The sequence below is a fragment of the Epinephelus moara genome, chromosome 4 (assembly GCF_006386435.1).
Source record: "Epinephelus moara isolate mb chromosome 4, YSFRI_EMoa_1.0, whole genome shotgun sequence".
Taxonomy (NCBI): Eukaryota; Metazoa; Chordata; class Actinopteri; order Perciformes; family Serranidae; genus Epinephelus; species Epinephelus moara.
The window spans coordinates 36,530,030-36,555,590 of NC_065509.1; the positions used below are offsets into that span (position 1 = coordinate 36,530,030).

The 25,561-nt window shown below is 40.4% G+C and overlaps 1 protein-coding gene across 1 annotated transcript in view; it reads right to left on the reverse strand.

Moving 5' to 3' along the window:
- Positions 1 to 25,561, reverse strand: part of fstl5 (follistatin-like 5) — a 253,793-nt gene that overhangs the window by 195,598 nt on the left and 32,634 nt on the right. The window contains exons 2-3 of the mRNA XM_050042857.1: positions 19,069 to 19,210; positions 9,224 to 9,254 (exon numbers count right to left, since the gene is read on the reverse strand). Coding sequence (XP_049898814.1) covers positions 9,224 to 9,254; positions 19,069 to 19,210 — 173 coding nt within the window. The remainder of the gene's footprint in view (positions 1 to 9,223; positions 9,255 to 19,068; positions 19,211 to 25,561) is intronic.

Below are 25,561 nucleotides of genomic sequence, written 5' to 3' on the forward strand. Positions count from 1 at the left end.
AAATCCAGACTCATCAGACCAGGCAATGTTTTTCCAATCTTCTATTGTCCAGTTTTGGTGAGCCTGTGTGAACTGTAGCCTCAGTTTCCTGTTGTTAGCTGACAGGAGTGGCACCTGGTGTGGTCTTCTGCTGCTGTAGCCCATCTGCTTCAAGGTTGGACGTGTTGTTGGTTCAGAGATGGTCTTCCACATATCTTGGTTGTAACGAGTGGTTATTTGAGTTTCTGTTGCCTTTCTATCATCTTCTGGCCATTCTCCTCTGACCTCTGGCATCAACAAGGCATTTTCACCCAGAGAACTGCCGCTCACTGGATATTTTCTCTTTTTCAGACCATCGTCTATAAACCCTAGAGATGGTTGTGTGTGAAAATCCCAGTAGATCAGCAGTTTCTGAAATACTCAGACCAGCCCGTCTGGCACCAACAACCATGCCACATTCAGAGTCACTTAAATCTCCTTTATTACCCATTCTGATGCTTGATTTGAACTACAGCAGGTCGTCTTGACCATGTCTACATGTCTAAAATCATTGTGTTGCTGCCACATGATTGGATAATTAGCTATTTTGGTCAACAAGCAGGTGAACAGGTGTACATAATAATGTGGTCGGTTGGAGTATTTATTCCTGTGTTAACCTGTAGTCTATTGTAGAATACATGTTCTTGCTCCTAGCATCTTTAAAAGTTTCACTATAACAGAAAAAGTCATATAAATGAGATGCAAAGTTATGGAAATGCAACAATTAGTTATTTCAATGTAAATTTTCTCCTTAACTTTGTTGGTGCACCTCAGCTCCTTAGTGTCCTAAACACACAGAATAATCAACTGTATTGTAGTATACAGAACAAAATCATGCTGTGTATGAATCATTGTTTATGGAAGAGAATTGGAGAAAGATGTGTAGACAACCAAATGTAATGCCATTTTAAACTTATGGTGGGTGTGTTTTCACATCACTGTCAGGTCATACTGCTGTCAGACAACTGAAAAGATATATCCAAGGATTTGGACACTCCTCCACAAAAACACAGATATAAGCAACAATTTGAAAGCTGAGCGTGAAGACCTGCAGTGCAAATGTAGCCCTAATGCTCTTTGAAGTGCATGTGACCATGAAAGGTATAGCCGGCTTTCTCCCCGGAGGAGGTGACGGAGTTGCACTGTACAGTATTTAGGACAGACACAACTGTCCTCTCATGGCTTAGTGGGTCAAGGAGCACAAGTGGCCCGTAAAGCCAGCCAGAAAGGTCCTGTGGGAATTCAAGAGGAAAATCCTATAGGCTTTCCTTTTATTTATTTATTTTAAACTCGGCAACTCATCTAAGCCTGTCAGTGGTGCTCATAAGCAGATGGTGCAGTGCAGTCCCATAGCCTCTCTTTTAAAGCGACTTCTCTCTGTGCCCAGAAAGACGGCACATTCCGTGAAACTACAGTTACTTGATTAAGACTTACTGTATGAAAGCTATTGCAAATTAAATTGTAGCAAAACAGTGAAAGGCTAGATTGAACAACAGGGAGTCTTCCAATAATTCTGTCTGAGAAAAGTGCAGCGCAACGCAGCATTTACCGCTTCTCAGTACATCTGTGACGAGTTATTGAAAGTGTAACCCGGGCCCAGGGGGTGGTGTGTAATTTTAGAATTAATATACAATTTAGAGCTTGGTGTTTGCAGCCTCTGAATTATTCAAATGTGCCTCTGCTATGGGCCTGGGTCTGGTGGGGGTGAGGCAGCTGTTATGCATGCAAATTAATATATTATGTCAGTATATGAAAGAATTGGAGACGACATAGATTAGGGAAACATAAACAGTGGTGCCAGGCAACAAAACAAGATGTTTGTTCTTGTGCAGAGTTCAAACCTGAAAGGCTGTGCTAATACTAATGGGGATAGCCTGGGATGTTCGATTGTTATTTAAAAATTATATTGCAGTCTATCTGTGGGGAAATCTTTCTTCAGTGGCTGTATTAACATGCATGGAGTCTACACTGATTACTCAATGAACCTTACCTGTCAACACACGTCCTCCAGTTATGAGAAATGTGATTAAATGCTGGATTTCAACAATATTAAACTAAATCTGGCTCAGCAAGAATTGTAAGCCCACTTAATATATCAACCAAAGCCATATAAAAAAAAAAAAAAAAAATAGACCAGATTTACTATTGTCACCATACACTTAATTTCACTGTTGACGTATGGATTAATTGCTTGTAGGGCTGGGCAACAAAATAATTATCTCAATATAATTTTTCTCAAGAGAAATATAATAAATATTCTATAAATCTTCGATATAATTAAACCACCCATACACCTGTAAAGGGGGGCGGTAATGCACCTTAATCAGCAGTTGCCACCCGTCATTAGGCAGAAGAAGACGTAGTAGGCTAGTTGTAATACAAGAAGAAGACAAGACAAGGGGCCAAGCTAATGTGTAGGGTAACATTATAACATAACAACAACATTCAACATGCTCATAAAGCTACCACATAACATTAGCTACAGTTGCTGTGGGTAGTCGACTCATCTAATACTAATAGTAAGTTAGCAGGTAAATGTGAGTGGCTAGCCAGCTATTTCATTAAGATGATATGACAAAACACGACTAAACTTAACATTAATAAAACTTGTGTAAATATGATTCCTGCCTCCGTGATGTCACATATAGGGCTGCAACTCACGATTATTGTCATTGTTGACTAATCTGTCGATTATTTCTTCATTTAGTCGACTAATCATTTTATCGAAAAATGTGTTAAAATGCTGAAAAAATGTCGGCCTGTCTCTCCCAAACCCCAAAATTATGTAATCTAATGTCTTGTTTCATACTCACGCCAAAGGGTTTTAGTTCACTGTCATTGGAGAGTGTGTAAAGCTGCCAATACTTGAACGTAAGAAGCTGCAATAAGAGTATTTTGGGGTACTTTTATAGTACTTTTCTATGAAAAATGACTCAAACCGATTAGTCGACTACTAAAATAGTCAGCGATTATTTTAATAGTCGATTAGTCATCGATTAGTCGACTCATCATTGCAGCCCTAGTCACATAGATTTTCATCTGCATAAATGACCCCGTTACATCACAACGTTCTCAAAGTCAGTCTTTTCTTACTGTTGTGATCAAGAAACAGCCATCAAGAAATTACACACTGAGGGATTGAAACTTAAACAGAGAAAATACAGACCACAGTTGAGATTTTTCTTTTGTCTATTGCTTTTGTTTACACTGTCAGCTAAGAACTGTCTCTACAAAGAGTTTGACATACACCTGACCAGCATTAATATTTCTTTGTCTATTTATTGTTTTATTACTTGATGTTACTTTGATGATAATTGTATTAAATATACCTCATATTTGTGAAATGTTCTGCTGTTTAGTAAACTGCTGTCATGTTCTGACGATAAATAATAGTTTAAACCAGTGGTTCCCAAGTGGTCCAGCCACAGGGTCCAGATTTCTCCTTATCTATTAGTTCAAAACAGTTTAATATATTCACTGTCATACTTGTGTTTGGCCATGTTGTCAAACTAGTTTGCTGTCTCTGTCAAGTACCTGTGCGTTAGTTACTCACTCCACAGCAAGAAGCGGCACTTCAAACATGCCAGAAATTCACTGTACTTAAAATTTAAGTGTGTATTTTTTTTTTTTTTACAAACTTGACACATTTGCATGGCACCAGCAGCCCACTTTTGAACCATGACCCACCAGCTGGGAACTATTGGTTTAACCCACATTTGACCATATGGTTTCTTCAACTTTCCCTCAGGAGCAAAAATAAGCTTTTAAACTTGAAAGTAATCATGATTTGATATTTATCTGAAAAATCATTTATATCGACTGATGTAAAAAAAAAAAAAAAAAAAAAAAAAAAAATTGTGATAACATATTTAGCCTTATTGCCCAGCCCTGTTAGTCCACTGAATATGAAATGTAAGCTTAAGTACAGTAGCATCTCAAGATGCCTAAAGTGTTTACATGTGTAGATGACGGGGGAACAGTAAAGTTAAAAGCAGAAAAGAGGGATCAGAACAGAAGAGTCTGGCTCACAGCAAACAGCTAAGAAGATGGCAACCATGTCAAAAACCCCACTAAGTTGTGAACTGTATGCCCTGATCTTAAACTTCTTAAAAAATATTGTGCCAAGACTGAAACATACAAAAAGTCTGGACTATTTTACCTTCAGAAACACTGAAGTCAAAGAGCCTGAACAAAAGTTGTTAAAAAGCAGCTGAAGTCAAGTTAATGTTAAACTGTCAGGAAACTAAGATGATATGCATAAAACATAATTGTAGTTTTATTCAAAAAGTATGAATAATTTCATTGTTTTCATCACCAAGTAAATAAAAATGATATTCATGTTACAGCTGCAGTGGAAAACAACAATATTGCAACAGTGTTCAAGATCAAATGTCACATCTGTGTAGCTGTTTCACCTCACTGTTGTTAGTATGGACTGAAAATGTCATCAGCCATCCAGCTGCAGTAATGTGATGAACACAAATACGTAATATATTGAAGTGATGAAGTTAGACTGATTTGGCACCGTCCACTGGACAGGTGTGACCCGACAAACCTCATCAGTCTCTCTCCAAAGTGGATTATGGAAAGCATCTCCAGATATAGACAGTGTGCTATTTCAAGTGTTTCACCACGCTCCATCATACCTGGCAAGATTACTCTAACTGTGAGTCTTTTATCGTGAATTTGAGGTTTAAATATGTACTGGTTTTCACATTGTTTTAGTTAGGAGTAATGTACTGTTGTTAATCACAAATTGTAACAACCCTAATTACAAGGAACCTAGATTAAAACTTCTTCTTGAAGTCTTAACAAGCTTCTTTCACCCAATATACGCAGAACATAAACAAATTTGTCCTTCATTTAAAAAACAGGGGTTTGCAACACTGAACATGGTCCGTAAACACCAGCAACAACAGTGGAGTCTCTCGTTTGCACACCATACTAGGAGATGTCATCCTTCATAACAGTGTTGCCACCGCTGACACTTTTTTTTACATGTAATGAGGAAGGTAAGATTATCTCACAAAGTTCCATCAGGTATTTCATATGGCTAAATCAGTCTATTTATTCCGCAAAATTGCATTTCACCAGCAGCCCAAGGTCTTGCTGCAGCCTGCATAACAAGCTCGGTTAGTGTGGCACACGCTCGTTCTGGGACTCCAATTACAGAGCATCCTGGAAACCGGCTGGCATTTGTCTGTCTTTGTCTCTTCCGTGCTGACATTCAGTTAGAGTTTATAGGGCGCTGCATTCCCCCGATCTATAATTATTTTTTTGTTTTCCCATCCACACTAAATGTAGGAATATAATGTTCATCCATCCATTTTCTTAACTGCTTATCCTGTTTGGGGCTGCAGCACATATGAGGTGAAATAGTGGGTCGGGTTACACCCTGGATGGGCTGCCAGTCTATCACAGGCCAAAGGAACATTAAAGTCTAAGACAATTGAACACATTCAGGAATGTATGTGTGTGAACAGGTTATCAACTGGTTGTGATTTCAAGGGAGAAAATTATGTTAAAAGTCTGAGACAGGAAAATGTTTTAAAAAGATAAGTGACTTGTGGTTTTGCTTTAGGTTATGGACATGCAAGAAGCCACTAAGTATAATGAATGAATGTATTCTGCAGGAGTTTTAAAACTCAGACTGAATCCGCACCTTTTCTCCACCAGGAATTCTTTTGCACTTTTCTGTAAACATTGACTGCATCACTGTATTCTGCTGAGCTGATTCTGTGTCTTCTCTCATTTTGGCTTGCTAGATGTCCATTGGAAATGTAGATGGTGACGTAGCTTGTAAAATTGAAGTTTTAACGCTAAATTGACCTCAGTTGTGTAATAATGAGAAGCCTCCAATGTACAGGGTGATGCTTGAATTATTTATGATTTTCTCTACAGTTCGCTTGCCTTCTCGTTATCGGGGCTGGAAATGAGTTTGCTGAAAACTGGCCAAAGTGAGATCTCCCCTCTCGGCTTACAGAACATGGCGCATTAAAGTGAATCACAGCAGACAGCTGGGGCCGCCCTTTATGGTAATGCACCCTCTACAATTACTGCTTCGACCTTCCCTGCTGAAGAAAAATGGGGAGACGTCCATTTAGCGGCCCTTTCAAACACTTAGTGGCAGACATGTTGGGCAGCAGGATCACCTTTTGCCTGACATTGACTCTTGTTTAGAGGAGACAAAGAAGACATTAGAAAGGTGACAGGTTGACAGATGAGATGCATCTGTCAAACAGCAAGAGGACTGCAGCGCATTAATGCGGCCACACCGCCCTGTGCTGCAGAGGTAGATGAAGCTGGTTGGGAATAAAGGTGCCAACTACAGCTACAACTAATGGTTATCTCAATTACAGATAAATCTATCTATCAATTATTTTTTCAAAGTAAACAACAGTTTATAAAATAACAAATAGTGACACTGCTCATCACAATTGTCCAGTGTCCAAAGAGACATTTTAAATTTTTTTATATGTTAAATCAACAGCCAAAATTCAAAGATATTCAACTTTACAATGATAATAAATAAAGAAAACCCACTGGGAACCATGAAGAGGTGACTACTTGGAATATTTCTTGAAAACTAGTGTGAGTGGAGACACTCATTGTGGATATCAATTAGAGCTGAAATGATAATTCATCGTTTAAGTAATTTTTCTAGCTAAAGTTATTAAAGTTATTAAGTTATTAAAATAATGCAGTGGTCGCTAGGATGGAAAAGATTTGTTGTGTTACCTTTCTTAGGTGGCACCAAGCAACGCCATATTTTGCAGATTGTCTTAATCTGCGCTTCTTTGCTTTTAAGATATTCAAACCGCTTCTATATAATTGACGTTGCGTTACCTTTCCTGTCAACGAGTTCCTCAGCTTTGGAGCATAACAAAGTTGACTTTCAGCACTTTAGATTAACAAGTTCTGTGGCTGTGTAAAATAAATGGGTGTGGATTAAGTGGAGACCGTAAATTACGTTGTGTTCTGCTTGCTCAACAGGTGTTTGATAAATTGATTATACCGTCTCCCTTTTGTTGCACTTATGGATAATGAACACTGTTGTCAGTGACTCCATTAAAATATATATCCTACTGTCTGTTTAACTCCGTTCGCTGTGGGCTCGGCTCTGAGGTTATCCTGCTGTTACTCGTTTATTTCTACTGTATGATAGGCTGTTGGATCTATCCATATCAAGTAAAAATGTCAAAAACGTATTATTATCAACATAAATTTTTATCTCAATCCCCTGTCAAAGTTGTTTCATCGCCCAGACTTTGAACTGTTGGTTGAACAACATCAAACCTTTAAATATTCCAACCTGATTGACTGAAATTACTTGATAATTAAAATAGTTAGTTGCAATCCTTCACTCTCACAGTGGGAGTGCTTTGGTCTCACAGAAGAAAGTGTTCTTTTAGCAAAACAAAGCTCGGTCAGTGCAAAGTATGGGTGTATGAAAAGAACTGGATACAACTTTGGGGGCAAATTACCCAAATCTTCCATTACATTAGGACAACAGACCAAGTACACTACAGACTACGCCAGCCAAGCAGCTAACTTCCGCCAGCCGTGCCAGCTACTTCCGGTTTAGCATGCTGCTAACTTGAATGGGAATAAAATTATTTAATCGTGCGTCTCTTTCAGACTTTCAAAATGTTATGGGACGTAACGGATCAAATCCAGATAGCAACACAAGTCATTTCACGCTGTTGTGACACTCCAAAAGAAAAAAAAGAAAGAAAAAAAATCCATTGAATTACAGACTTTGCTTTCCCAGTGTAACTCTATGGGAAAAAGTATTTTTGGGTGTGAAGTATCATCAGTTAATAAAGTTATGGTTAGAGTGTGAGTTCTGATTTTTTTTTTTTTTTTTTTTTTTTAGTTTGCTGAACCCTCAAAGCAGAAAATTATTTTGTTAAAGCTAAGAGTTGAACTGCTCTTTTTGGTGTTAAAGGTAAATGTATCTTCCAAACCTCTAAACTGTCAGTATCAACAGGAACATATTTTGTGCAACTACACAGCTGCAAAACTGACCCAAAACATGCTGTGGCAACAGAACGTGGACATGCAGTATATCCCCCACAGCTTCATTTGAAAACCATTGTTGAGGTCTGATCTCTCCCCTGCTCCCTCTGGTTGACCATTACCCGTACTGAAGTTGAAGAGATGATGTAATATTGATGTTGTGATGTCAAGCAGCTTGAGCCACAACAGTGTTTTCCACTATCTGCTGTTGTCATGACTCATACAGTACAACGCACTACTCTGGCATCAAACAGTGTGCACCTCTACAAACTATTATTTGTCCACATACATCAGTTGCTGGTGAAGTCCACTGTGAGAAACTTGCTTTATGCTTCTTAGATCCAGTGTTTAAAAGCACCTGGTTAAGTGAAAACCAGTAGAAATCACCACGGCAACTGTTTGCACCGGAGCATGGTAGGGGTGTAACAATACATCGATCCACATCGATACATTGATTCATTGATTAACAATCCAATTACATCAATGCAAAATGAAAACATCGATCCATATTGTCATCTTAAAGATACACCTTTATTTTGAAATTCACATAGCACGTCTGTGTCACCATTTTAGTGAACAGGTCTATTTTTACAATTTTTTGTTACAGAAGAATACTGTTTTTCATTTAAATGCCTGATACCTGGAAGAGCTCAGAAATAAAATGGTCAAATCATATTCTAGTTGTTTTTGTGAGTTGATGTAAATGATTGTGTTTGATGGGCATATGATATTGCGTCATATCGATCGCAGGCTCCTGAATCAAATCGAAATCGTACCGTGACAGACTTTGTGATATCGGCAAACATCGTATCGTCATCCAAACAATCGATATAATATCGTATCGTGATGAAGCTGGTGATTTACACCCCTAGAGCATGGTTGGTTGACTGTGTTTAAAAATGTGATTATGTGGTGAGATCTTCACGTTGAGCCAAACAAAGTGGTTGAAAGACGTCACACAATAGTGTGCCATGCTACTAATGGGTTTCCTAAAGCGGAGGTTTTTGTGAAAGGTGCACTATGTCCTTTACACAATGGGTAGCCAAGGCAGATGTGCTTAAGCCATGCTGTCGCCTCCATCACACGACAACGCTACACCTAACCTGCATGATGTGTAACGCTGGTTGTGTAAAATGCATGTCATAGGAGAGAGAGAAAGAGGAAGGAATGAGAAATGGAAACTCACCCTTTATCCTCAAGCTCTCAGGGACCCCATCCTGCAGGAACAACAAAAAAAGAAAAATGAGAGGCTATCAGAGTCACAGTAAACCACAAGTTCATCGACATGTTTCCATTTAGCCGAGTGAGTGAGATCTGTGGTGCCTGTACCATTGAAATTAAATTCTATAGACCACTTAATACATTGGCCATCTCTCTTTACAAACACTTGAGTGTTCAATTGAGATCATATGTCAGTGCAGCCATGACATTAACGTCCAAGGATTTCTCTCTTACTGAAAGAACTTGTCTGACACACTGTCGTGTCGCCTGTTTGAATGGCAATCAATGATGCACTGATAAGTCAGACATTAACATGCCATTATGTTAAGTGGTAATTTTCCTTACTTACATGGACAATGATAAACCTTTTAAGTGGTAACCCATATCATGTCATCTCCACTATGATTTTATTTTGTCGATCAAGGGAAGACAATTTTATTTCTACAGGACATTTTATTCACAAAGACAATTCAAAGGGCTTTACATAATACATTAAAAAGCATTTAGAAGTTCAGAAAAACAACATAAAATCACCAAAATGCAAATAAAAGGCACAGAAACCTTTTAAAAGGAAATGGAAAAAGAAAACAAGGACATAAACGCAGCATTGAAGGATAAGATCGTTTATAATGAGTATTTAAGGTTCAGTCAAAGGGAGTAATTACACATTAAGGATATTTACAACACATTCTTACCCAAAACTTGTCAAACACTGATGCCTTGTCAGTGGCCGTATGCGCCCAACAATGGTGTTCTGGGCACCCCTCTACCATCAGTTTTAGACCATCAGGGCAAGCATCTAAGTGTCTGTTTGTTACATGCATAATGTCTTTTCACAATAAACGTTCATGTTCACAGGAAATGCATAGTTTCTGCTTGTTACATGCATAGTCCATTTTCAAAATAAGCTTCCAACACAGGTTAACTTAGTTTCTAGGTGTACTTCGTAACGTTTAGGCAACAAAAGCACTTGGTTAGGATCAGAGAAAAAAGCAGTTTGGGTTAGAATAAGTGTATTTGCTACTGACGTAACGTAAAGTGACTTATGTCCAGAGTTGGAAATTAGCACCAACCACCAAATGTTGGTAAAATATGCAAGAGGCCGCTGGATTTGCTTCACTCACTGGCATCAGAAGCTAGGGGCCAATGACCAAGCATTGTTGTTTGACAAGTTTCTGGTGAAAAAGGGTTAAAATTTTTAGGATCTATCTCAAGGATATTTAATTATTCCTTACTTAATCTTTTTCTCCCTCCAATTAGAAGTTACACTGTTCCTCACTCCTATTTTATCATAGAAATTTATGGATCTGATGTTGCTCTGCTGTTTTCCAACATGAGTGTTGCCTTTCGACTCTAACTCGTTCTTTCTATCTTTCTGCCTCTCTTTGTCTTTCCTGCTGTCTAAGATCGGATGTCCATATATGCCTCTTGAGGTGTCTTGCATCACTTGAACAATTCTGCAGTATATCCTCACTCACAGCAAATCAGAACATAACTTAACTGTATTTGAAAAAAGAGTGAACTCATTCAAACCTAGTGTAGAGAGACATAAAGAAGAGCAAAAATCTATGACCCCTTGAGTTATAAAATCAGCTGCATTTAGAGCATGCATAGTGATGATGGTTGTAGAAAATGCTGTTATCAGGACTACTATTCTGAGTAGTCTGCTGCTCTCCACAAAACCATGAATACGAAAGAAACAGGCATAAATATTTGATTTCTCTACAGTGAAATCTGCATAGCTCATCCTTCTCGTTCTTGTACAGAAAATTCAGACTCTCTATCTACCAGCTCGAGCACAGTGGTGTTATGGAGAAGATGCATTATGCAACAGGTCTACAGTCAATAATGAACAGTGGTCCATGACTGCCTACTGAAAATAGCAGATTACCCAATTCCAGTGTTTGCACAGTGAATATGCATACTGTGTATTTTCTTACTAAAATATGCTTGATTTGATTCTAAGTCAATTAATAAAGCATGTGAATACATTTAAAGTATTTTACACACATATGGATACATGTATCAAAAGATCTCCCTGGTTAAAAATTAATTTTGACCACAATACTAATTCAGCTCACCCCAATGTTTGATTACTACACTGTGTATCATTGTCAGTGAATCTGTCTGTGCCATTTTATCCTTCTGATACTTCCCTGAAGAAGAGTCTGTACACTTACATTAATATCTGTTGTTGCTAATGAGGCTGTTTCAATTAGATTTCTGTCAATCTATTCATCAATTCATCGACTTTTCACGTTAGCACGAAAATGAGTACAAATTTTAATAGTGGTTCTATGTGTTTGGAATCGACCCCTTCATATTCAGAGGAAAAGTTAAAATACAACTATTTAAAGATGCCCCCCCCCCATCTCCTATCTGTGCTCTCCTATCAAAGTATATCAATAAAGAGATGTTTTCACATTCCTCTGTTTGAGAAGGACATATCTGTGCAAAAAATCTGCGATTTAAACGTGCCCCGGGCAAGCTAGATTACATATGTCACAAATTCAAAAGCCAATCGCTGTCTAATATGCAAATGCCAGCAAAGAAACTTGAAACCTCCAGGTCAGAGTGGACTTATTACGCCTAATATAAAAAGCTCAGCTAGACAGAATGAAACTTTTTTGGCTGACAAAGTTTGGAGACAAGTGAAAAACGGCCTAGCAAAAAAAAAAAAAACGAGCTCCTCTGTCTGAGGAGGCAAAGAAGAGCAAAAAGGAGAGTGATAAAAGAAGAGGAAAAACAAGAGTAAACCTCAGTCAGGCGTTCAAGAGATGGAGGGCGCTCAGTGACCAAAGAGGCTTCAAAACCGATGTCCAGCTAGCTTTCTTTCTAATGGATCAGTAAGTAACACGGCTAAATGTTAGCTAGACGAAAGAGGACAGTACTGTACTGGCTGCTAGTTCATTCCTAGCTGGCCAGCAACCAGGGACCGGGTAGCGAGTGTTGGTCGGCTGACATCCTCGTTGCCATTCTACGGCAGCCCTCGGACAGTGATACCCCCCTCCCTTCCTTCTGTTCTCTTCTCATGGAGGCAGCTATCGACAGACCTCACCCAGCTAAGTTACACCCAGCTAAGTGAACACTGAACTTTGTTTCCCATTCAATTTGAGCTCCAACCGGCCGCATCATTTCCATATGGTGCCGTTTATTCTAGAATCGGGACTGTTTACATGCACATATTGGTATAATTCCACTGTGTCTACTGTTGTTTGTATTGATACTGTACATATTGGTATAATTTACTGTGAGTTGTTCGTACTGGTACTGTGCATTCTGGTGTAATTATTTGCATTACTATTTGTTTTTTCTTCAGATGAATCTGATAATTGTTGCTCGGTCTCTTTACTCATTTATTTAGTAGGAGGGAGTCTCCACACACCCTCTCGTCTACATAGAGGTATACCAGTGGCTTTACAGCCTACATTTTATTTAATTTAGAGAGTCTAATAGGGTCATATTATTGATTATTTCTGATCTCCACAGTCAATTTGGTCGTTGCAACAGTGCGACACAACACCACTGACGCTAGGTGGCGCCAAGCTAAAAAAAACGAATCCTGTCTGTTGCCTCTTTAAAAGGTGTATCGTCACCGTGTTCCTTTTCCTGAACCTAACCACAGTACCTTTTCGTTACGTACTTTAAGTCATTTGTGGGGCCCTAATTCGTAGGATACCATGCAAACTGATCTGTGTGTATTTATCGTAGGACATAATTTGAACCACTGTATAAAGATACATTGAACAAGCTTATAAACAGCATCAATAAATAAAAGATGCTAACTACCCATACCATTCTGATACATCTGTTATTCACCGATTGCACAACTCCTCAATCGAGTTTGGGTCTGACTGAGGCTCAAACATGTACACCTAAATCTCTTCAATGTTTCCTCTACCTCCGAAAACACACCAAGCAGTGAAGTTCAGCCTGCAGCGAGCTGCCGTGCAATGTCCATGGAAAGCTGCAGCGACCGCTCCAAGCTGTTTGCGGCTGTTTGATTCTGCAGCAAAGTGAGGCCAAACTAAAAATTAGAGATAGTTTAACTTTTTAAAGTAAATTGCATCCAGAGATACCAGCCAATCGGTAAACAAAGTCCTGTGACTGCTGTGACATGATGACCTTTGGTAGAAACTATTTCTTCCTGCCTGAAACATATGACACGCCTCCCAACTGCAGAAAAAAGTCATTACTGTGGCAAGCCCCACTTCGCCACTGCTTGGTGTGTTTTCAGGGTAATGCTAGCCATCCTGATGCGCACTGCTCTTTCATCAGTCAACCTAAGCAGCGGTGGTGGGCGAGGTGCAAGGCTGGATTCTGAATTTCTTAGTGAGTAAGTCTGCTTCCAGCCCCTTTTCAGATGTATATATTTTTTACTGCCTATGTGGGAAAACCATATTATATAAAATTTTAATCATAGCATAGTATTTTTACAGACTTTAAAACATGTCTGGAGGGGAACCTTAACAATAGATTACTTTATTTTCTGGGAAAATGTCATCTGGTGTATAACCAGCTTTACTGTCATCTTATTAATTTGATTTTAAAAATGAGTTAAAGTCTACAGGTAACCAAAATACCTAAAAGACAACCAAATTAAACATCATGATCTGGTAAACAGTCGTCCCTGCAGTCATCTTTCTGGATGTTTTACAAAACACTGCTGACTTGCGACACAGTAGGCCCAAATCACAAAAAGCACCTGTGGCTCCCTGACATTCTTCGTACCCCTCTGGAGGAGGTGACATTTGGAATTGCACTAGGTAGGGAAGATATCAAATGGGGCTTATTTGCATATGGCAGACAGTGTTCACACTTCATTTGTTTGAAGAGAGTGATTTCCCCAGGGCCGCTGGCAGGCCTGTCTCTGCTGCCCTCAGACTCTGGGGACGTTGAAGCACCCAGCTGTACAACCCGTGGCTCATCTGCCCCTGTCACAGCTAGCTGGCTGACCGCCCACATCTCTCTCTCTCGCTCTCTGACTTTATCTCTCAACCCCCCCCCCCCCCCCCCTCCACCTACGCCCCTCTTCTCCTTCTCCTCTCCTTCTCCTGCTTCACATCTCACATCCCTCACTCCTCCACACCATCAACTTCCAAGTGCACTTCAACTTGAAACATATAACTGCAAATTGCAACACACCTGTATGACAAGTGAGTAGAATTTACAGTAGAATGCCCCAAGCAAGGCTGAATCTATCTTTTAGTTCAGACCAATAGTGCTGGGTGAAAAACAACACAGCTCCCTCATTCACTTCAATGTGACAGTGGGAAAGCAAAGGTGCTGATGCAGACGGCTCTGGAAAAAAAAAACGCAAGGCACCTGGCAAAAACGTTTAACCTGGCTCAGCTTGTGCTGCGGTTGATCTGCAACCTCATCTGGCAACAAACTGCACGGGAAAAAACAAAAACATTAAGGCATATTCCGACTAGATTACTGTGTAATGTGAACACTGTCATTCCACTGTTTATCTCACAATCGGTATAAAAGGAGGATACATAATTATTTACTCCATGATAACTCTCCAGAGTTGTAAAATCCTTCCTCACAGACTACCTTAGTGTGTTTTTTTTTTATCAAACTCAGAGTCTTTATCAGACAAAAAATGGAGATCAAAACACTGCATCAATTACACACATTTTGGGAGCTTTGAAAAATCAAGGTGCTGCTCCTTTTCCTTTGTATGCTGTTTTTCATCTAGCACCTGTACCCGATTGGAGCTGTGCGCACACAATCCATCTTCTTTACCTGTGGCAACACGCCCACACTGAAGTGATCCCTCTCCTTTTTTTTTTAACAAAGCAGAAGTCATTATATCAGTAATAAGTAACAACTACAATAAATAACCAGCTACACAGCAACAAAGATAAGCATGCAGCAGGACAGACTTTAAAAACACAGTTTAACACCAGCATGGACATCGACATCGTGTTATTGTTATAGCAGATTGGCTCCATACGGCGTCTGCTTCCTCGGCCCCTGTGGAGACTTTACAGAAGCTGGTTACCTCAGCCTCAGGCTGGCTGCCATTTGAAAGTAGACAGCTCATCAAGATGAGTGACAAGGGCTGGGGCTACAACTGACCAGCTGAGGAGGAGGAGGAGGAGGAGGAGGGTGGAAATCATACTGACAGTAGTCACATTTAAGACAAACACTGTCTATTGGAGCTTAAAAGGTGCAGTCTGTGATTCTACTCTGACACACATTTTGTCAAATTCAGTGAATATCTCCTCTCGCTAACTGGACCAAGCCACACAACACTATTCCAGCCAATCTGCAACAGGGGGCACCGGTGCTCGTGTACAGAACAAAGAAAAGGCCGTGGATGTTAAAAGAGCAACAGCCGTGGGAGCAAGAGGGACGGTAAAACGAAGCTTCTGAGGAAGCACTGACCGGAGTGGTGTATTTGTTTGAGTGACAAGTTCAATTATCAACAATCTTTCCCCAGAATCGTCGACCCCACCTTCAACTTCCTACCGCACATCATCTTATGAATTTTATTCTTGTTATTTCTCCTATTCCCTGTCTCTTTATCTCAATCTCATTTGCCCAACCCCCCTCCCGCTCTTTCTCCCTCTCTCTGCTTATCCCCTGTTAATCTAGATTTGCCATGTGGCCAAGCCAGTGCTGGATGGATGGGGCTTTGCACACAGTTGTCCTTGCCTCCATTTTGTTTGTCCTGACATAACAGCTTGATGTCAGAGTGACAAACTCTCAGAAACTGTCCCTGGTGCAAGTCTGGCCACTGTTCAACAAATTTCACAAATTACACGTCGAGTCGCTTCATCACTATCGCAGTGAAACTCTTTATGAAAAGAGTTTAAGTGAAATAACACTGTAAAATAAACTCACCCTGTAATAGAGGCTTGACAACATTAACTCTGAGTGGTATTCCCATTACAATCAATTATAATTAGGACTGGATTCTAGTGGCCAGGATCTGTGTCCTATTCCTGACCCCCTGTGGAGGATTTCACAGTGAATTTCTGAAACAATACCATGGGAATTATGGGTAGAGCATGTGACCAGCTGTTTATGGCCAAGTGCCTCCTGGTGATTGAAGTCTTTGTGAGGAAAGCATATAAAGGTCGTATCCGATCCCGTTACCCTTGTCAAACACTGTCCTTCAAAGCGAAGGAAAAGGCATAGCATTAACACGGCCACTGATGTATCACAGCTTATGGCAGGGGGCTCAAAGGACACTCAGTACCTTTCTCTGAATGTGCAGATTATGTCAGTTAGAAAAATTATTGTTGTTTTTGTACTATCATATTCTATTAATGATGAACGTAAGAGGAATTTAATCAAAAATGTGATGCAAGCTAGGTTTTGAAAAAGCTTTAATTGCTATAAGTTTGTAAGTAGAGACTTTTTGTGCCAACAAATGTTGAGCTGAGAGCAACGTTCTGAAACTTGGTATTACTTTTCTACAATCGGTGGATATCTCATTTCGAAGCAACTGTTCTTTAACACTGCTCACTCAACTGTATTGACAAGTGGATGACCCGTGCCTCTCTGCAATCTAGCCGGCAGCGGAGAAAATTCTCTAAGCAACCAAAAGGCCGATGACATATTTGGGAAAAAGGGCCTGCAATGTGGCCATTTTTCACCAAAGGGCCGTAAATTTCCACAGCCTCTCCTGACAGGCGGATAGATGAGCGGAGTTTACCTCTGTCCTCTCACAGGATGAATTGTAATGGTATGCAGATGCTGTAATGACATTCCTCTGCGATGTAATCACAGCGCCAGGCACATTAATTTCATTGGAGTGGAAAAGCACATACATCATTTTTGTAGCTTCTCGTCAAATTCTCACTACATGTGGACGTACATTAGTTTAATTATTAAAGTCACTCTGGTTCCAAAGCAGGCCAATAAGAAGAGAAACTATTAAGTTTCAACACAAGATCATATACTGTTTGGTACAGTAAAGCACTATTTACGACACCTTCAAAATGTGCTATTGGTTGAACTAAACCTAATTTAAGAGGGTATGCATGCTTCATTCAAATGACATGGCAATACAATAAAAAGCACACAGTGCAATCTCAGTGCAGTACAACAGAGAATAATGTGAAAGCAGGGATACCTAAGATTGCATGGGAGGAAAAAAGATAAAAGCATCAGTATAGGAAAGTGGGAAAAAAAAGTGGGGAAAAAAATGCAAAGCAAATTGTGAAGTCAACACAAGTAGAGATACCTCCAAGATATGTGTCTCAGTGTTTTTATATTACCACCGTACTCTAAAATAAAGTTCTGGTAATAGGACACTTCCCTACCTAGATCAGTTACACTTATTGATATCTAAGAGCTCAATCTATCCCCAAAATCCTATACCTACAGGTGAGTACACAGGCTAGGGAAAGCCACATTATATCCCCGTTACAAGATGAAACTGTGAGGCACTGAAATCTAGAAAGCTTATTTTTCCTTGCCTTTGTTTCCTTGCCTTTATGCAGGATCTAGGAGCTGTGGTCCAAAGTATTAACACAACAATGGTGCAGTGCTGCACTGTACATAGAGGTGCAGTTAAAAAACAGTGATCTGGTTCTTTAAGAGAGAAATCCAGCACTGTCCAGGCAGGGGTGGACGTTGGATCGTTTGCCTCTTTCTTACAGTATAAAGCATCCCACTCTGGCAGAAGTGCTATCTCTGCACTTTACTCAGATCATATTACAGGATTTTTGGGTATTGAAGTTTAAATCTCTTCACTTCCTTCACACACACACAATTTCCAGAGTAGCTGTGGCTAGAAAGAAGCAGAACTCTTGCATAGCTGATAGCTGCGGTCTACGTGTTTAGAAAGCATCTCTCTGAATAAATCTTGCTCAAAAGGTCAAAATGTGTTTGACCATTGTGTCGATTTAACAGCTTTGCATCGCTCCCGGCTCCTCGCTCAACTCTGATGCAGTCCAATAACGTTCCTACCATCTGTTTCCTCTGTATCGCTCTCCGTCTTCCTCGCTTTCTAACCACCTCTTAACCCACCCACCCTTTGGTACCACTATCTTTGCCTTTCATTCCCATGCAGAGTGACAAAAGCTGTCTGGAACAAATTTTAAATGCAATATTTAGTCTGAAGATGACAGACTGCCTTGAAGTAAAAGCAAACATAACAAATGTTCTTTATTGTCACTGCTAATTTTTATCTTGGATTGAATAGAGTGGAGATGTGTTTACCAGGGAACATAACAGCAAAGGGGGCTTATGGGAAATGTGTACTAAGGGACCACAATCCGACTAATGCCTCTTGACAAAACGCTTTGCTTTCCTCAAGTCCCCCTCTGCCAAAACAGTCAATTTCAATCCCAGTCTGGCTCTAATTGATCCATCTCTGCTACTCTGGTGTTTTGGAATTGAATAAGAGAAAAAACAGACTATGCTACTAGTTTAGAGGAAAATAAATGTAACTTGTTCCTTCAGATGCAGCGAAAGCGATTAATAAAAGCAGCTGATTTTGCTTGTGGGGCCTGCCCTGTATCGCTAAGTCAATAAGCATTAAATTACATCTTTTACTTTAAACGTTCAGCTAAAATGACATGCGACCATCCTCACTTCATTCAAAGCTCGTCTTCATCTTTGCTCAGCTGTGCCTCGCATAAATCCGATGTTGTCTTTGAAAAGACAGTCCCCTGGCACAGAGGGAGGGATAATGATTCATCAAGTATTTTTCAGTGGGCAGACAAACAACAACAGGAGAGTCATCTGATGGAGGAAGAAAGCGCCACTGTAATTAGTTTCATACTTGGCAAAAGCACATACTCCTCTTGTTACAGACAGCAAATGAAAAAAGGCTTCGATCAATACCTTGTGTCGAAATCTCACGACTGGTCGATAGAGCGGCGACCTGAATCCCTCCTTGTTGGGTCTCCCGTTGGCGCCGAGCACAGCGAGCCCCAACAGTAAAATTGCCGCCGACCACCATCTGGCTGTCTTCATTGGTCTTTTCCTGTCAAAAACCAAACAAGAAAGGTGAGTGCTCTTCTCCAACACTCTGGAGGTTCAATACTGGTTAGCCAAGACAATGCATCAAGTCTGCCGTAATTAGTGTAGACAATGGGAAGCGCAAAACTGTCGCTGGTTTAAACTAAAGCTATCAATACGTGCCCCACACTCGGCAAGGAGATTAGATCTCCTTTTGAATCAATTAGGGGAAATAGACGTCATGAGAAAATCAAGATAAAGAAGACAAAGAGCCAATATATTAAGGCAATTAAAGTGAGGGCTTTGGATTAATTAGTCTGAGTGTCTAAGTCAAGCAACTGTGATGTGGCAGAGAGATGATATCGCAAACAGTTTCCTCACACCCTCACAGAGATGCAGGCCAAATACATTTATTTAAGCGAGAGAGAATATTCACTTTTCACCTCCGATATAACTGCATTTTAATAATTTATTGCTGTGTATAAAAACCAGTTTGACCTTTGCATAGCATGAATTAAACAAAACAGTGTTTGTGGGGGGAAAAAAACATGACCCGAAAGAATCTGTGTCCCAGAAACAGCAATGTTCAAGGAAGTAAAATCACAGGAAATACATGGATACACTTCAGCCACTGCTCTCAAATTGCCTAACCCAATTTAACACACAAAATACACAAACACATGCACACAAGATTTATGTTAAAAATCTGCTGTTTGTTCCTTCTTATTTTCATCCCTCGTCTTTATCTGCATTTATGCCCTCAGTTCTTTGAGCAGCACAAAATCCCCTTTGTTAGAAGAGCTTTATAAATAAATTTGACTCGACTTGACTTGTTGATTTTCACAGGCAAACACTGAGCTGTACTTTCTAAGCCGTGTCAAGCCACCAGTGTCTGCTCATCATCCTCCAGCGGAGGAGATGACTGACAGCAGGATTGTGACCCCGCTTCCTTGTTCTTCTGGAGTGACACAGAGTCAGACAACAATGGCACTGTTGTGGCAGCTCTGTGGGCCCACATGCTATTCACTGGAGGTCAGGAGGTTGTGCCGGCAGAGCAGTGTGTCGCTTTGATGTGCCGGACGTACAGGGAACATTGAAACTTTATTTTCGTGACTTTATGTGACTTTTATTGCTTTCTTGAGCTGTCTGACACCTGCAGATTTTCTGCACAACTTCTGCTTTGAAACTTCATCCCTTTATCTTGGTTTTCGAAAACTTGGCCCGTGCACTGTATGGGATTCATGCTGACGGAGATTTAAACTTTCAATTACAAGAACAAACATCAACAGCTGGGGTGCGCATATAATTGTCTGCCAGATTCGACACCCATTTTCCAGACTTTTTGCTTAACCTTTGGAGACATTGGCATTTTAAAATCTATGTTCTTTGTCAAAAAAATTTGATAAAATTACACCCACCACCAGCCCACCTGCAGTACCAACCCACCCACCTTGCCCCATTAAATTTACAGAAACATTAAAGTCACACTGTCACAACTGAGACAAACCAGCTAATTAGAGCATATATTCAAAGGAAATATCTGCAAAGAAACTACTGTACAAGTTATATGCAACATACTGGCATTATGATTCTGCTTTAAGCCTTGGGCCTCTAGTTTCCCGGCGTAGCACAGGGTGGCGAACCCCGCGCAGAGCTAGTTTCGAGCAGCGCAACCCGAGGCGCGCTCAGTTTGGTAGTTTGGCAGACCGAGGTGCGCTGAGATGGGTGTGGCGGTGCAGCAGGGGGAGGTGTCGACAGATCCAGCTTGGCGCAGTGACAGTTTCGTGCCAAAAGGCTTCGCCGAAGGTGCACTAAAAGCTCGCCAGCTGAAACCAGGTCTACTGTCATTGAAGCTGGTTATTGTTGTGTTTGTGTCAAAATAAAGTTTATCAAACGTTTTCACATCTTTCATTTTGTGATTTACATGCCAAAATGATCATAATTCAATTCAAGTTCATTTTACAGGCAATGCATCATCAGCCCGTGGAGGTCTACTCGCAGTTCAGTATATTCGGACACTGCGAGCTTGGACCTCCCGGACCAAAACATCAGTTTCCTCCTGGGAGAAGTTTGGCCATCTGACACTGCTGCTCTCTTCTGCCATGGCGAATTGAGTAAACTCTCATTACGCCTTCGCGCGGCGCATTTAAGGGCGAGGAGAGGGGCTCATTTGATTGGTGTGATGTGTGTAAAACCCACTCCACGCCTTCTCTCCTCCCTCTTTCCAACTTGCGCAGGTAGGAGGGACGGAGGTGGGAAAGAGCAGTAGCTGCGCCAGCGCGCACGGTGTGCCAAACTTGCAAAATCCGCCTGGCCACACCCAGTTGGCGAAGTGCAGGTGCGCTGCGCCTCCGCCTCGCCCGGTCTGCGAAACTAGAGGCCTTGGTCTTTACCTATTTTCCTTCAGAACAAAGCCTTTAGCACTTAAAGATGAAATGTCTCATCATGCCAGTCCCTGACTCCCGTCTCTGTCTCTGAAGTTGGGAGGGGGCATTGAAAGTGCCTTGATAATCCAGTGGGCAGGGAGTTTCTATTCCAAACTATGAGTCTAGAAATTCAAAAGATCTCTGAACCCGGCAAAGTAATTGTTAAAACGCTCTTAATGATCAACAGCCTTACCAACCCCCTGCAGACATATTATGGTCGTTCTGTGCTATGGGGCAGTAAAAATCGTACTTATTGCCTCTTTAATGTGATCATATTCATTCTCTATGCATTTCTAAACTCTCCAGATCCAGGTAGAAACCCTGCCTGCAGCTGCTGCTGCTCCACTTCTCTGCTAACACAGTCTTTGAGCCACACTAGGTGGATTACCATATCTGCAAGCACAATCAATCAACTTCTTTGCGGCGTCCCAGTGTTAAATGGGTTATTAATGGACTAAGTTTTGCAGGATGCTGTGTCAGAGACAGAGACATATGCACAGTTTTAAGAAGTTTAACTGTATCACACAGCGGAGTTTGTCGCTGATATTCAACCTATTATGATCACTCACAACTGCAATGTACAAATCATTTTCAAGGTCTACTTCAACTGACTTACTGGTAATCTTACGAGGGCTGTACCCGACTCAGAATTATGTCCGTCGAATTAGATTCAGCCGATTAATGCTAATATTCAACAATCTGTGTTGTTTTTTCGAAAGTTTGAACATGGCTCAGCTGGATGTTCAGTGGGAACAGTGGTATTCATGTAATATAATAAACTAATGACAGGTCGGAAACATGCAACAATTTTTTTGCCGACACTACACATCAAACAAAAGCCAAAGACTGTGTCCTATAAAGTATCTGTGAGCTGTGAAATCACCACTTCCAAGCAGAAGTGAAACGATAATGTTATTTCGGAGCCTTACGGTGGAAAGTTTCTTCTACTCTGTGCTGCTGCATCACATCTGCAGCTGTCTGTACCAAAGAGTAGCGTGAATGTCAAAAGCGCTCACTCGGCAGCAAATTCTGGGGACCAAAACATTCCCAGAAGTACACTAACCAGCAAAAATACTTCTCGACTTGAAGCAATCTCAGTCGACTGAGGGGTCTCCGACTGACAATTCGAATCTCCGATGTTAAAGGAGCAGCCCTAAATCTTACGAGGAGCCAGGAGCTATATTGCTCTGTATTTTAATAAAAGAGCAACATTATCAAGAGAGCAAACCCTGTCTTTACTGTGGACTGAACAATGCACACTGTCCCTGTTACACACCAGATTGCACAAAGACTTCTTTTTTTGTTTTGTGGCCATTGGCGAGTTAATTTTCTTGTCACTGAGTCCATTTTTCTTCTCATCTTGTGCACCATTACTGTTAATAGAGCTTTGTAGCACAATGACAAACTACATACATAGGAGGGAAGCAAAAGTGAAGGCAAACGTTGAACATAGGAAAAACTGCCTTGCCCTGCAAATATTTATACTAAATAGCTAACACTCAGTCAGTAATGCTGTTAAAGAGTTTTGCGTTTTAGCCTCAAAATCCCCATAAAGCTGAATCAATACCTCTCTAAATTATTAACAAAAACTACAGTATGACCTTCATAAATGTAGAATTTACTGCAGAATCTACTGCATTAGTTTAAGCTAGGTATACCTAATAAACTGGAAATTGAGTGTATTATTTATTCACATACTTTATCCAAAGTGAAACTGAGGCTACAAGTAAGGTTTTCCTAATAAAAGCCTAAAAGCAAAACACAGATTTATATTGGAAAAAGTGAGATACCTTTTAGTGCAAATGGTCCTTAATTCAACTGACATCAACTCTACTGTGAGCATGTCATATATACTTGTAAATACAAGTCCCTGTGTGTGAGGGTAAGAGTGTATGTTTGTGTAAACAGTCCAAGTCTTATTTATGTGACTTTAAAGAACAGGAGACAGAGACAGCCTGGAAGTTTTCTCTGGACCCCCTCAGGAAGCGTCACCATAACTTTGGCTCGTCGTTTTAAATTCCCCGGAGCACGTCTAAGCTTTGGCATTGACTTTCAAATGAAGACTACCTATTTCCCACTATGTACACAATGCATCATGTCTTGACAAGCTCAGAGCCGCTCTTCTCCAACCCCCCCATCTGTCTCATTCAGCAGATTTTTGCCAGTCAATGCACTGAGCGAGTTTAACAACAGAAATGTCCATAAGCCTCCACAGACACTATGTTTGTGTGTAAGTATCACCTGATTGCAACATACTAGGCATTAGCTGGGTGTGAATAAATGCAGACATTTTAATTTACTATCAACTGTCACGCATGTTTGGTAAGCCTGGAACATAATTAATACATGCCATACATTTTCCTGACATTATGCCCCCCAAGGACCTTAATTCAGGAATCCTCCACTCCCATGTGACTATTACTAGTCAGCTTGGACTAATTCTGACTTATTGCTGATAACTCTCCAATTTACAGCTTCCTAATTACAGTCAGCCCGTCTCAAATATAATTAAACAAATTCTGAATTCTGAATATGGCTGACACTCCACTGGGAGCACTGAGTTTCTTCTATTTTTCAGTTAACAGCACTTTAAGACAGTGGACAGTACAGTGGAGCTCGTGATTTCTAAACAAGGCTGAGAACATATAGTTTCAACAATCAGAACGACATATGGCACCAGTTTAGATACTTCAGCCTTTTGCAAAAGGGCGAGAAACCCTGTAGTAGATGATTTAGCAACAACAGCCAAACCTCCCCTCAAGCATCTGTTTTGCACTGCTAGCTACCATATCATCTTCAAAGTTTCTCACAACAAAGAAAGACTTGCTTATTTCTCACTAAACTGAAAAAACAGACCTGAGCCACAAGTGTAACTGTATAATCCTAAGAACCAATATTATATAATACTGTAGGTGTCAGGAAAGGTTACAGACTCAAATCTCCAAACTAGCAAGAACAATCTTAATTCTCACTTGACAATGTCTGTTTAGATGCACTCGAACAAAACATCACAATTACCCTTAACATTTTTAAGTAGAACACACCTGCTCAGGAAATTACAGTGTAGCGCAGCAATATAGAGAAGTGTCCAATCTGCACAAACAGAGGCTGAAAACACTCACACTGTTTTTCCAAAATAAGACTCTGATGGCTGGTGCACTGACCTTTGTGCACACAGTAGGTAACAAATTGCAAATTAATATGAAATTCATACTCCTAAACCAGAGGTTCCCAACATTTGGCTTGTGACATCCTACAAATAAAACTTTAATTTGTGACAAGGGATTTTGTGATATACTGGTATTGACAATACCAGGGTGTCTACAGGTATCGGATAGTTAAATTTAATTCCTTTTAAGACCCTTTCAAGACACCTTTTAACCAAATTTAGGAGAGATTTTTGGACGAATCGTGTTTAACTTATTTAAGCATTCTAGGTAAGCATTGCAGGAAAGTAGTATGCATGTAGTCTTTTGCTGAGGTAAGTGTTATGTAGGAATATGGTTATTATAGTAAGTGAAGTTAATCTACATTTTCCCAACAGGTAAGTGCAAGTATGAAGTTAGACTCACCAGTCAGTCTTTAGACGCTTTGCTAAACTAAAGACTGATGACTTTCTCCCTGATTTTGTGTTTAGATGGGCGGATACAATTTCAGAGTTTAAAAAAAATCCCTACGTTGCAGAACCAATAGTAAATCTGCAGGGCGGTCCTTCGGTGGCTCGCTGAACTCTTGTGCTTGTAAACATGGTCCCACTAGAAACACGTGTAGCGGTACAAAATGGCTCAGCCGCACTCGCAGAGAATGCCGTCAAAGTTAGCGGATGTTTGTCGCGTTTGCGGCGACACATCCTCACCAACTAAAAGAAACAAACATAATCTTTTACAAGGCCATGACTCATCCGTCCGGCCGGACTACAGAGGGAATCGTCTTGTTGTTTACAAATACTT